Source organism: Procambarus clarkii, chromosome 18 (assembly GCF_040958095.1).
Source record: "Procambarus clarkii isolate CNS0578487 chromosome 18, FALCON_Pclarkii_2.0, whole genome shotgun sequence".
Classification (NCBI taxonomy): domain Eukaryota; kingdom Metazoa; phylum Arthropoda; class Malacostraca; order Decapoda; family Cambaridae; genus Procambarus; species Procambarus clarkii.
The window spans coordinates 29,921,997-29,937,472 of NC_091167.1; the positions used below are offsets into that span (position 1 = coordinate 29,921,997).

General features: G+C 45.1%; 1 protein-coding gene across 1 annotated transcript in view; it reads left to right on the forward strand.

Moving 5' to 3' along the window:
* The first annotated feature begins 1,295 nt into the window (after positions 1-1,295).
* Eip78C (Ecdysone-induced protein 78C) overlaps positions 1,296-15,476 on the forward strand; it is a 79,876-nt gene continuing 65,695 nt past the window's right edge. Inside the window, exon 1 of the mRNA XM_069326459.1 lies at positions 1,296-2,501. Within this exon, the coding sequence (XP_069182560.1) occupies positions 2,072-2,501 (430 nt within the window). The 5' untranslated portion in view covers positions 1,296-2,071. The remainder of the gene's footprint in view (positions 2,502-15,476) is intronic.

A 15,476-nucleotide genomic window follows, 5' to 3' on the forward strand; every position in this document is an offset into this window, starting at 1 on the left:
TCACTGATTGGCTACAATCATAAACTGATTGGATACAAACATATACTGATTGGGTACTATCATAAACTAATTAACTAAAAGCATGCACTGATTAACAACACACAGACATTAATTGCTATCAAACATCCATTATTTAGCTTGAGGCATACACTGATTGATCTGAATCCTACATTGACTGGCTGGAAGCATACATTGATTCACAATGAGTATACACTGATTGGCTGCAAGCATACATTGATTCACATTGAGTATACACTGATTGGCTACAAGGTTACGCGGAATGCCTTACATCACACACACTGATTACAAGCATACATTGTTTGGATTTAAATATGTACTTATTGGAACAAAAAAAACATACCATAATTGCCTACAAGCATTTCCTGATTGGTTATAACTATACACTGATTTTCTACAAGCATTCATTGATTATTATAACATTAAGATTATTGATATTATAAAATTAAATGTAATGAAAGGGGTCAATATCCTTCACAAGGGCCAGATTTATTTCTTATAGTAACGCGGAGTAACGGTATAAGATTATCCTTGTTGAGTTATTTACTTTATTTTTTATATATATTTTTTTGGTGAACAACCGGGGGGAACAATTATTGTATAAGCAGTCTTGTGACCCAATTGAGCGCTGGGGGAGTTGTGTTTATGAATTACGGTAGAAGTGCGACAGGCGTGACGTCACCTGAGACGTGTGTCGTGATTGGCTGAGATGTTGGCTCAGGTGTGACCACCCCCCTCCTCCTCCTCCTCCCCACCCAACCCCCATCACCTTTACCTCATCCCCCCTCCCCCCTCCCTACCTCCTCCCCTCAGAGAACGGGTGAGGGAGTATTAGGAGGAGGGGGTATGGGGGGTGAGGATGGGTATCTTTCTCCTTTTCACAGTGTAGCGAAACTGCTTAGAAAAAAGGCTTTTAGCTTGACGGTGAGACGTGATCGAGGCCGCAGTGGGCATGATGCCCCGGGCACCGAGGCTCCGTGAGTTACACCCCCCCTTCCCTCCCTCCCCCTCCCCCTCCCACCACCACCACCTCGTCCCGTTCATTGACCCAAGAACTAGGGAGGTGGAGGTAAAAGTGGGAGGGGGAGAGCGGGGATGGGATGGGAGGAGGCAGGAGAGGGGGGGAGGGGGGGTTGAATCTGCCTCCTTCCCACCTCCCTCCCCCCTCCTGTACTACTGCCGACGCCCCCCACACCCCCCTCCCCACACCAGCCAACGGGACTTGGTAAAAACTTCAGGTGTGTCTTGGCGATGTGCTCCGTCAGTCGGCGGTGTAGAGTGGACGAGCACGAACGTCCGGGCGAGTGTGTGTGTGGCGGCGGTCATCGCTGTGGTGGAAAACCTTGCGGCAGGAGTCGTTCGTTCCCCCCCCTCCTGGGTACTCCGGCCCGGCTAACTCGCCCTTCGCACCGGCAGGGTTTGGAGGAGGAGCAGGAGACACTCCAGCACCTGCCGCGCGGAATACTGAGTGCAGGCGCTGTAGTAGCAGCAGCAGGAGTACTTTAGCTTGTGGGGGCACTTCTAAACCACTCTTGTTATCCAGTACCCCAGCAGAAGTACATGATATATCACGGACCTATATGACGCTATCCGTTCCTATGCTCGCATGAAGAAACTATTTATTTATTTTCTCGTCCTAGTTTCTGGGTCGGTAAGACCTTTTTTTTTAATTGTTTTGGAGTCGAAGTGAAGTGGATAGAGAATGGCTGCGTCTTAGTGGTTACCGTTGGCATAAACAGACGGCGGAGTTGGTTCTCCAGCCTGCCTGCCTGCCTGTCCCCCCCAAGTCTGACGGCGGCGCTGAAGGTGTAACTTGTAGTGTTGGTTTACAGACCTACGACTCGAAAGGCATGACACAGAATACCACGTGATATTGTTATTAAAGGGCGTCCCACACATACACACACACACACACACACACATATACTCATACACTCAGGAGACCAAGTACTCCAGAAGGCAGCGCAGTAGACGAGTGAACCACTTAACAAGTGGTTCACTTAATAACCCAGGCAAACTGGAAGACCCAAAGGCCAATTACAGTTCGGTGAGGATGGACGTCTTCAAGATCGACCAGAGCCTCGGGTCTCTGGGCGCAGGCGTCGCCGAAGTCAAGGTCACCAACCCCGAAGTTACATTCGACACGAACACGGACTTCAACTTGTCGTTCTTCGACGCGTCGACCTCCCCGTCTCCGGTGATCATCAAGAAGGAGGAGTTCGACGAGCGCCCCTTCGACTCGGTGGCTCCGGACTCCCTGTTCTCCCCGTCGGCGGAGTACTCGCCCTTCACCACCGAGGAGTCCAAATACACGTGCTTCTCCGACACGGCGCAGCCCTACGCCCAGGACTCCACCAGCAGCCTCAGCCCAGCCTCCACGCCCTCTCTCATCTCTCCGCTTCCGTCACCCTCTCCGGGGCTCATCCACGCCCACAACAACACCACCACCCAGCTCCTCAAGACGCCCGTCGTGGTCAAGACAGGTATAATTTGTTCACTCAAGCACCTTCATTCCTCGCTGAATTAACTCTTCTTCATTTTTCCTCCTCTCTCTCTCTCTTGGATGTTATTCGTGTTATTTTCCTCTTGCTTCTTCCCCCTCCCTCTCCTCTCTCTCCCACTTATCGTATTCTTTCTGTAATCCTTCCTCACGTGCATGTATTAAATTTGTATTTTTTATAATATTCACACTTCACTATTCTTAATTTTGTTTACTAATTACCATATTACCATATCGAGTGCCTCTGCTGCCTCATATTATTTGGATTTAATTTTTTAATTGTATGTGTCTCTCTGTTGGGAATAACGCATCATTTTGACACATTATAATTAAAGACTATTTATACAAAGTGAAATGATTCGTGTACATTACGAATGACAAAATTTGTAAAATGGTAAAACGTTCTAAGTTCTATTTGGAGGGAAAAATAATTATGGTTTCATTAATAAGTGCAAGAACGGGAATCAATATATCTCCAGAGAGATTGAAAATTCTGGGGTATCTTTAGGAATAGTAAAAAACAAATATATATAATCATGGTATTCGTAGTGTCTTAGGAATTAGAAAGTGCCTATTGCACCCATGATTGTGGCGGAGACGATTGTTAAGTTCCTTCTGAAACAATACAAACGAATCTTCCGAATGAAGAAATTGTTTTTTTTTCATCTTTCTCAAAGTCTTTTTTTTCAATTGTGTAATATATATGCATTAGTCTTTCATATTATTTTATATATAATAAGTGTAGTTTATGAAAAGGTTGCCTCTTCTCCTCCCGATTACTGACACGAGGGCAAAATATCTGACTGTTTGTATGTCTGTCTGTGTGTCTGTCTGTCTGTGTGTCTGTGTGTCTGTCTGTCTGTGTGTCTGTGTGTCTGTCTGTCTGTGTGTCTGTGTGTCTGTGTGTCTGTGTGGCTGTCTGTCTGTCTGTGTGTCTGTCTGTCTGTGTGTCTGTGTGTCTGTCTGTCTGTGTGTCTGTGTGTCTGTGTGGCTGTCTGTCTGTCTGTCTGTCTGTCTGTCTATGTCTCTCTCAACTCACGATTCTTCCATCCTCTCTCCACGAGTTATTTTTAGCCTCCCGGTGGGCATCCTCCGTGGTAACCCACACGGCAAGGACAGGTGACAATCCCAGCTGAAATGACTGCCATCTCGACCATAAAGGTGTTCTTGGGGGGAAGCCCATTAATCGCCCTAGCTATAAACGTTAGCTTAAGTATGGTACATGCATCCAGTACTTTTTTGTTCTTTATGGTATTTTTTTCCCGATATTCCATAATATTTCGTTACGATCCAGACAACATCGTTTGATTTCCTGTTCCCGAAGACTTACAACACAGTTTTCCCTATTACGAATGTCAATAGCATTTTGCTATGTACCGTAGTTACAGGAAAGGGGGGGTGGGGGGAGACTGATAGTACTGTAGTTAAGAGAGCTTCAATCTGAACACTTAGGGACTATATACGAACCCCCCGAACGGCTACATCTCGACAGATGCATTTTCGAACACACACACACACACACACACACACACACACACACACACACACACACACACACACACACACACACACACACACACACACACACACACACACCAAACAAATGTTATTATTTTTGGTTTCTTGCTCCCCCCCCCCCCCCCACTGCGTGTTTCCGCTGGGATTACAAGAGTAGCAGGAGCCCCGGGCGCTGCAAGGGGGAAGAGGTGTCAACTAAGGGGTTCCCAGAGTGGTAGTGTGTTCTCAGTAAATGATATCGTAATACAATCGTGATAATAGGGACTGCTTAAATCCCAATTTGCCAACCACAGCATCAGCAGCGGCGCCGCCTCCTCCTCCTCCTCCTCCCCTCCCCCCCCCCCCCCCGTGCAGCCGCCGCGCTATCAGCAGGCTTAGAGAAAACGAAAGTTGGCGGCAGAATTTTCAGCCTTGCGATCGCGTTACACAAGGGCGGTTCTCGCTCTCGCAGTTACGCTACTCCACGGTCGCTTCTCGCGTAAACGCACGCACACGCACACGCTCGCAGTCCGGGCCTAGGGATGGTGGAGAGAGGGTGGGGGGGGGGGAGGGAATGCATTTCTTGTTTCTGAAGAGTCAGGAAGGCGCAGGATGTGTGTGTGTGTGTGTGTGTGTGTGTGTGTGTGCGTGTGTGTGTGTGTGTGTGTGCGTGTGTGTGTGTGTGTACTCACCTAATTGTACTTGCCTAGTTGTGGTTGTGGGGGGGGAGGTTGAACTTCGGCTCTTTGGTCCTGCCTCACAACTGTCAATCAACTGGTGTACAGATTCCTGAGCCTACTAGGCTCTTATCATATGTACCTTTAAAGCTGCGTATGGAGTCAACCCCCACCACATCGCTTCCGAGTGCATTCCATTTAACTACTCTGACACTGAAAATTTTCTTTCAAAGAAAATTTCTTTCTGAGTGCATATGTGAATGTGTGTGCTTGTGTGTGTGTGTGTGTGCGTGTTTTAATGTGCATATGTGCGTGTGCTCGCGCCCGTGTGTGTGTGTGAGAGAGGTTAAAAGGGGTGGAAGGGGGGGGGGGGGAGTTGTACCTTTTGTGTTAGGAGACAGTAGATATTATCTAGTTTTTTTTTTGCCCTGAGTGTGTTTTACGTGAAGTCAATGTCCCATGCTACCCACCCAGTCTCCACCACACACACACACACACACACACACACACACACACACACACACACACACACACACACACACACACACACACACACACATACACACACACACACACACACACACATACATACACATAGGGGCCTGGTAGCCTGGTGGATAGCGCGCAGGACTCGTAATTCTGTGGCGCGGGTTCGATTCCCGCACCAGGCAGAAACAAATGGGCAAAGTTTCTTTCACCCTGAATGCCCCTGTTACCTAGCAGTAAATAGGTACCTGGGAGTTAGTCAGCTGTCACGGGCTGCATTCTGGGGTGTGGAGAAAAAAAAAGTAGTTAGTAAAATAGTTGATTGACAGTTGAGAGACGGGCCGAAAGAGCAAAGCTCAACCCCACAAACACAACTAGGTGAATACACACACACACACACACCCACCTACACACTCTTCGTAGTCTAAAAGGTAGATTGAGAACAGACAATTAGAAACTTTCGGTAGACTCCTAGCTTGTTAAACAGGTAGACTATTAAGCAGGTAGACTGAAAGACTGATAAATGTGTAACCCGACAGTACCGATGCTAAATATATACTGTCAATTTGCTAGTAGACTAACTCCTAGTAGATTAACAGGCTAATTGTTAGCAGACTCACTATGACTGAAAGACTGTTGATGCACCGGACCGGCAGACTGCTAAATTGGCAGACTGGCAGATATTTGAAAAATTAACTGTTAGATAACTGGCACAGGACTGGTGGTGAACTACTGCACAGAACGGGGTACGATAGAGCGAAACTCTGCAGAATATATATATATATATATATATATATATATATATATATATATATATATATATATATATATATATATATATATATATATATATATATATATATATATATATATATATATATATATACCATTACTCAGCATCATCATATAACTGTGATCTCCCATCAGCGGCAGGATCACACTGCTGCTAGTTCTCCTCACCGACAGCATACCCAGTTATTAGCCCTTATCGCGTGACAGCATATTCAGTTATTCCCCCCCTATCACCTGACAGCATACTCAGCTATTTGCCTTTACCGCGCGACAGCATACACATATATTTGTACGCACGTAAATCTGCGCACGCAAATAACTCTCAACAGGACCAGAAGGCACGGCAGGAAGTGCAAAACCTCCTCGTTGTAAAGTAGAGACAATCCCCATCAACATTGAAAGCCCAAGATTCTGCAGCAATCTCCCGCTATGCGTAAAGCGGCATAACTAACCGATCTCTCACGGTGTTCAAAACGGAACATGATGAACACCTCTGAAGGATAACTGGTCACCCGTTGTGTGATACAGAAGGCAGGCTGCGAGCAGCGGCGTCAAACAGCCTGGTTGGCCATACCGTCGAAGGAAATTGGTCTTTACAGCAATCTCAAGGTAAGGTAGCATGCCCAGCCTCAAGCTGGGCATCATCAGGCGGCATACGCATGCATTGCGAGTCGTAATAAGGCATCATCACAGATGTTATCTCTCATCACCGGCAGCATCACACAGATATTATCTCCCATCACCGGCAGCATCACACAGGTATTAGCATCAGTTACCCGGCAGCATATACAGCAGTTAGCGCTCATTACCACATACACATGCACATACATACACACATGTCATGCACACATATATACACACACACATAAATACAGAAATACACACACACACACACACACACACACACACACACACACACACACACACACACACACACACACACACACACACACACACACACACACTCACATAAATACAGAAATACACACACACACACACACACACACACACACACACACACACACACACACACACACACACACACACACACACACACACACACACACACACACACAAACATACACACACACACACACACACACACACACACACACACACACGCACACACACACACACACACACACACACACACACACACACACACACACACACACACACACACACACACACACACACACACATACACACACAACCTACAAAATCCTCAGGGGAATCGACCGGGTAAACAAGGATGAACTATTCAACACTGGTGGGACGCGAACAAGGGGACACAGGTGGAAGCTGAGTACCCAAATGAGCCACAGAGACGTTAGAAAGAACTTTTTCAGTGTCAGAGTAGTTAGTAAATGGAATGCATTAGGAAGTGATGTGGTGGAGGCTGACTCCATACACAGTTTCAAATGTAGATATGATAGAGCCCAATAGGCTCAGGAATCTGTACACCAGTTGATTGACGGTTGAGAGGCGGGACCAAAGAGCCAGAGCTCAACCCCCGCAAGCACAATTAGGTGAGTACAATTAGGTGAGTACACACACACACACACACACACACACACACACACACACACACACATACACACACACACACACACACACACACACACACACGCACACACACACACACACACACACACACACACACACACACACACACACACACACACACACACACACACACACACACACACACACACACACACACACACACATACACACACACACAGGCCTTGGCAAGATCTTCTCACCGAGGATCCTAAAAGAGGCAGCTGCAGTATTGTGTGTACCTCTTGGTATAGTCTTCCACTCCTCACTAATAACGGGGTGGAACTTCCCGCATTCTCTGTAAGATATTGATAAGACTGATAAAAAGAAGACGTTGAGAACATTTAGAAAATATGCATTTTATTTCCAAGCATCAACATGGATTCAGCAAATTAGAATCCTGTTTGGCCAACTTTTTCCTATTTCAAGATGATAAGAATCAAACAGTAGGAAGAGGATTGGGCAGAGTGCATTTTCCTGCATTGCCAGAAAGCTTTTGGCACTGTTTTTCACACGTGACTCCTATGCAAAGTAGAAAAAAACAGATTGGTGGATCTAGAAGAGCACTATAGTGGACGAGAGTGTTCCATTCAGGAAGAGAGAAGGAACTATAGTCAGAGTTTGTTGTTGCTGTTTTTTCAGATTTAGCTACTCAGAACGAAGTGTCCATGTAGCACGGGCTATGGTGAGCCCGTGAAGATAGTCAGAGGAGGTGCGTTACCTCTCAGACTGGAGAGAGGTAACGAGTGGAGTGCCTCAAGGTTAGGTACTAAGGGCCCATCGTGTTCCTAATGTACATAAACAATTTAACAGAGGAAGTAAGCTCATATTCTTAACAAAAATGTTTCCTGGTGATAATAAGGTAATGAAGCGAATCAGATCTGAGGAGAACTGCAATACTTTACAAGAGGTAATGAATAATCTACAGAAGTCTGAGACTAGACTTTAGCCCTGATGAATGTCAGGTTATGAAGATACGAAGTTATGCAAGAAGACCTGAAATTCCGTCAAGACTAAATAGAGAAGGTAACTAGAAAAGGTTTCAAATGTAGATTTGTTAGAGCCCAGTAGGCTCAGGAATCTGTACACCAGTTGATTGACAGTTGAGGGGCGGAACCAGAGAGCGAAAGCTCAACCCCCCGCAAGCACAACTATGTTTGTACAACTAGGTGAGTACACACACACACATTTGCTTTCGGGGGTCGTAGTCTTAAAGGCCCGGCTTCGAGTCGCGGCGGAGGCGGAAACAATTGGGCAGAGTTTCTTTCACCCTGATGTCCCTATTGACCTAGCAGTAAATAAGAGCTGCTACGGGCTGCTTCCTGGGGACATGTGTGCACGCGCACGCGCGTGTGTGTGTGTTAGATAAAAATATATGTAATAGATATGATAGAGGAAAAATACATTGGTTAGAAAGGCGGAGTCCAAGAGCTACTAGCTCGATTCTGCCGACATAAGTAGTAAATACAGACAAACAAAGATCACACATGAAATAAAACAAGAGGGCGGGGCTCAACAGCATGCATCTGAACGTGCAAACACATCCAGGTGAGTAGACAAACACATCCAGGTGAGTAGACAAACAAACCATCAAACAAGCAGTACCACTCGGGCAGGGACCCTCTCACACGACGACCAAGCTAAGGCAGCAGGTAGTGGGGGAGTTTGCCCCACTACCAGCAAACAAGGCAAAGGGGAGGGAGGGGGGATGGTGGGGGGAGGGGGAAGGTGTAGGGAACAGCTAGGTCAGGTCACTCCCTCCACTTCCCCCCCTCCCCATCCCACCCCCTTCCCCACGCACTCTTTTACCTTCCTAAATCTCACTTCACTCTCACCCCATACATACCTCAATAAACCAAGCCCTCCTCCCACTCTCTCTCCTACTCTCTTCCTCATTCCCCCATCATTTCCTGTCTCCTCCCCCCCCCCCACACACCTCCCCCACTCCTCCCATCCCCGCCCATGCATCATTGCTTATTATTTGGGTTATCGCCGATAGCGAGATTTTTGTTATGGCGGCGAGTCTAAGTGTATAGGAATATCTGCGCATGGGTCTGGGTGCATATATATATATATATATATATATATATATATATATATATATATATATATATATATATATATATATATATATATATATATAAATTAATACAAATATTAAATACACATACACACAGAGCCATAGAGTATTCGGTCCCAGCATGGAGCTCGTACTTTGTCAAGCACAAGACAAAACTGGAAAAAGTTCAGAGGTATGCCACTAGGCTAGTCCCAGAACTAAGAGGCATAAGTTACGAGGAAAGGCTGCGTGGACTGCACCTCACGTCGCAGGAAGTCAGAAGAGCTCGAGGAGGCATGATCACCACATATAAAATTGTCAAGGGAATTGACTGGGGTAGACAAGGAATGCACTAGGAAGTGATGTGGTGGAGGCTGACGCCGTACACAGTTTCAAATGAAGATATAATGGAGCTAGAGAAGCTCAGCAATCTGTACACCAGTTGATTGACAGATGAGAGGCGGGACCAAAGAGCCGCAGCTCAACCCTCGCAAGCGCAACTAGTTGAGTATATAGGAAACGTGAACTGACACGCGTATTCACTTGCTTCTCAAGGGGATTTGTTTCGTGGGGGTGTGGAGGTGGTGGGTCGATCACTCACTCATATACTCCACACACACACACACACACACACACACACACACACACACACACACACACACACACACACACACACACACACACACACACACACACACACACACACACACACACACACACTCCCACACACACACACTCCCACACAGTGTTCTATCTCTCTATCTCCCTCTAATCAGTCGCTCCCATACATGTCTGCAGAGATAAAGCCTCACTGAGCCAAAGACCTCAAAATGCCAGCGGCGTTCACCTCAGTTCCGGCTTAAGCTTAGACCGAAACTTAAAATTAAAATAAAACCTCACGAAAGAACCACTCATATTGACAGGTAAAACAAGGCTCAAAATCCGAATATCGTTTCCGAGCCATAATGCCCAATGAAAAATAGGATGGGATTTTAGTGCTTATTTGGTACCAACAGAAGGGTGCAAGTTCCTTGGGCATGGATTCCTGCCAGGTGTGCCAGATCCTCATCACTTCTTGTTATGGGTGAGCATCTTGTAATTGTTGTGTGGGAATGCTTATGGCGGGAGAGGGATATCTGGCAACAATGTATCGAGGCGTTTCGTACACACGGGATTCCTAATAACCTAATCTGAAGGGAAATAATTATATTGGTTTTTATTAATTGCATTTTTTTTTTTAGGTCTGCTGCAGTTTGTCAGGTGTTGAGCAGTATTGGAATGATGATGTGTTGAATAAAGTATATGCAAGTAGGGATTATTTTACGAATAGGTAACTTGTTCTGGCTATAGTGTCTTTCCCCTGATAATTCCTTTCCTGTGGCAACTGTGTGAAGATTGCTGGAAGAAAGACGTAAAGATGACTCGGAGAAAGATACTAAGATGACGCGGAGAAAGATACTAAGACGACACAGAGAAAGAACTAACAAGACCGAAAAAAATATACAAAGTGCCTTGTTCAATTGACATCTTGGCAACAGTTCTATGATCAAGTAAAAGGAAGACAGGTTTCTTGAGGCGATTACAGGATGACATAATTTCCCAGAGTAGAGTAAAATATTTCACACACACACACACACACACACACACACACACACACACACACACACACACACACACACACACACACACACACACACACACACACACACAGCTGGCCAACATACGAACGGCATTCAGAAACTTGTGTAAAGAATCATTCAGAACTTTGTATACCACATATGTCAGGCCAATCCTGGAGTATGCAGCCCAAGCATGGAGTCCATATCTAGTCAAGGATAAGACTAAACTGGAAAAGGTTCAAAGGTTTGCCACCAGACTAGTACCCGAGCTGAGAGGTATGAGCTACGAGGAGAGACTACGGGAATTAAACCTCACTTCGCTGGAAGACAGAAGAGTTAGGGGGGACATGATCACCACATTCAAGATTCTGAAGGGGATTGATAGGGTAGATAAAGACAGTCTATTTAACACACGGGGAGCACGCACAAGGGGACACAGGTGGAAACTGAGTGCCCAAATGAGCCACAGAGATATTAGAAAGAACTTTTTTAGTGTCAGAGTGGTTGACAAATGGAATGCATTAGGAAGTGATGTGGTGGAGGCTGACTCCATACACAGTTTCAAGTGTAGATATGACAGAGCCCGATAGGCTCATGAATCTGTACACCTGTTGATTGACGGTTGAGAGGCGGGACCAAAGAGCCAGAGCTCAACCCCCGCAAACACAACTAGGTGAGTACAACTAGGTGAGTACACACACACACACACACACACACACACACACACACACACACACACACACACACACACACACACACACACACACACACACACACACACACACACACACATGCAAATAGAGTGGTAGACGGTTGGAACAAGTTAAGTGAGAAGGTGGTGGAGGCCAAGACCGTCAGTAGTTTCAAAGCGTTATGACAAAGAGTGCTGGGAAGACGGGACACCACGAGCGTAGCTCTCATCCTGTAACTACACTTAGGTAATTACACTTAGGTAATTACACACACACACACACACACACACACACACACACACACACACACACACACACACACACACACACAAAGATACCCAACCACTTCTGCTTCTAATACTGCAACTGCTATTTCTGCTGCTACAGCCACTGATAATAATACTTGGAAGAATAATGCCCTGGATATGCCCTGGATATGCCCTTGGTATGCCCTGGATATGTCCTGGATATGCCCTTGGATAATGCACGTTATACCCTGGATACTGTGCCCAATGGGTTAAGGTCCGAAATGTTTCCTATTTTTGATAGACGGCCAAAAATGTTCCGCTCGGGGACATAATGTTATTATTGGTAAAACTTATCAAATAATAATAATAACAAATAATAAGGGTAGTCAAAATAATTACCACTACTATTCTTGTTTCTTAACCCCCTGTAAGATGTAGTTCTTCCTCTGTAAGTAAGATTGCTCTCTCTGTGATGCTGTACCTGGGATGCTGTACCTGGCATGGTGTACCCGGGATGTTGTACCTGGGATGTTGTACCTGGGATGCTGTACCTTTGATGCAGTACCTGGGATGCTGTACCTGGGATGCTGTACCTGGCATGGTGTACCTGGGATGCTGTACCTGGGATGCTGTACCTTTGATGCTGTACCTATGATGCAGTACCTGGGATGCTGTACCTGGGATGCTGTACCTGGGATGCTGCACCTGGGATGCTGTACCTGGGATGCTGTACCTGGGATGCTGTACCTGGGATGCTGTACCTGGGATGCTGTACCTGGGATGCTGTACCTGGGATGCTGTACCTGGGATGCTGCACCTGGGATGCTGTACCTGGGATGCTCACTCCCTAACCAATTCCCCCTTAACATAGCGAAACTTTACAAACGAGTAAGAAAAACAAAATCATTTTGCAAGGAATGTTAGCCAGGCCTCAGGCTCCTCTCCTTCCCAGCATCCTGGCAACAGCTGAGCACCTTGACCAAGGATATAATGGGTGGCAAGCAATTTGGTTTTAGAGATACGAGAAGCGCATTAGATCTGCCGTTACAGCTGAACAAATAACTGGAAGAAGAGGATTCATATGTCTGAGTCATTGGAATTGCATGGAGCATAGAGCGAGGTCTGCCTTACAGGACTGGCGAGCAAGCATGAGACAGTTGAAGATGATGCAAGTTGATGATGCGAGTTGAAGATGAGAGTAAGATGAATTATCACTGAAAAAAGTACTTAATTAACCTGAGCTTCCAGGCTGTCCGGAAATAATCATTCCTCCTGAGAACATACCATAGAGGCGTATTTAGACTTGAGACTATTTAGACTATTTAGCGTATTTAGGCGTATTTAGACTATTTAGACCATTCACAATCGACTTGAGAATGGTCCAGGACGGACCGAAACGTCTTGGTGGTCCCTTCACCTTCTAGTGTGTGGTCTGGTCAACATACTTCAGCCACGTTATTGTGACTCATCGCCGGCCAGGTGTATTTACTTCAGGACAGTGTGATCGGAGCACTGCTCTCCTGTACACCACTGTTGAAGAACCTCTGTTCCCATGACTTCCTGACCAGAGGCTGGTGCCTGTGTGCACATGATTGAACACTGACGTTGTCAGGAAAGTAGAAAGAAGACACAAGAAAACCCTAAGACTATCTTATCTTGAAGACGAAGTTAACAAGTAATTGTTCTCCCAGAAAAAGAAAACACGAAGGCACCAAATATATCATCTTGTCATAAGACAAGAAAACACTGATAAACAACTCATCAAATTACCACATTAGGAGTGGAAATTGATGACAGCTTGTCCTTTATTCGACACTTGAAATTGTTGCAGTCAAATGCACTAGAAAACTAACCTATTTACGAAGGGTAGCAGGTCACCTAAATGCCATGAGACGAAGAACATTATACCACTTCCAAATCAAATCTAAAAAAAATAAATAAATAGCTGCTAGACAAAATTCCAGATAGTGTTGTGCATCTTGTGAGAAGAAAAATGATGGCAAATGATCCAATCCAATTCTGACATGTAACCTCTGAGAGTATGTGGCAGGTCCCTGAGTATTCTACAAAGGTCCGAAACTGTACATCTCCATTTAGCTTCGCTACAAGTCTCTTCCCCCAGGACCAAACTACCAAAACTGCGAACAAAACTACCAAAAACTAAACTTGAGTGACTACCACATATTCTCGCTTAACAAAAAAGACCATTTTCGACGCCCTTACCACCCCCGAAACACGCACAGTTACGGAAATCATTTTAGCAACACAATGGCGGCCAAACAATACAGTAAATTCATCCATTTAAAAAAATGTTGCAAATGTATGGCTGAAAACACAATTAGAATCGTTAAAAATATTAAATCCCCGCATCGCTACAGATAACAGAAAAGCTGCAGTTTTAGCTGGCAAACTTTAAAATCAGGACATGAAAGGCATAATAATAATAATAACAATATTATTTTAAATAAAAAAAATCACCAGTAATTACAATACGAAAATAATAATAAATAAAATGTGAATAAAAATAATGATACTTAAAAACAAATGATAATAATAAACAAAATTAAAAATAATAATATATAAAGTGCAAAATATTTCGTTTGCACGAACTGAGCAATTTAGTCTTATTATTTTTCGGTGCCCAGTCGACCCTCCCAGCCCGGGGCTCAAACCCAGGGAACGTGGTAATATCAATATTGCATTCACTTAAACGTAAGTTAACCCCCACACATTGTTGCAGATAACTGGCGACACACTCAGGTAATCACATACAAGTACCGAACATTGTCAACACCATGACGATCCAAATCTCTTAAAATATACCGCTTCTAAGTAATCCTTAATTAGTGCACCTGTGCCAATGGTGAGAGAGAGAGAGAGAGAGAGAGAGAGAGAGAGAGAGAGAGAGAGAGAGAGAGAGAGAGAGAGAGAGAGAGAGAGAGAGAGAGAGAGAGAGAGAGAGAGAGAGAGAGAGAGAGAGGGATTTAGAGAGAGAGAGGTACAGTTAGAGATACATAGAGGGATTTTGACAGAGAGAGAGAGAGAGAGAGAGAGAGAGAGAGAGAGAGAGAGAGAGAGAGAGAGAGAGAGAGAGAGAGAGAGAGAGAGAGAGAGAGAGAGAGAGAAGCCGGGCAGAGAAGGTAGATAACATGCCGGGCAAAGACCAATTAATGTTGTGACTTGCAAAATCAAGCACTCAGTAAAGGTTACTCTCGCTTCACTCCACACCGCATTACATAAAATAAAATACCAGAGCCTTTTTGCTCCAGAGAAGCGACGAAATCTAGAAATATTTTTCCAGCAGCCCTTTATATAACAAATAACC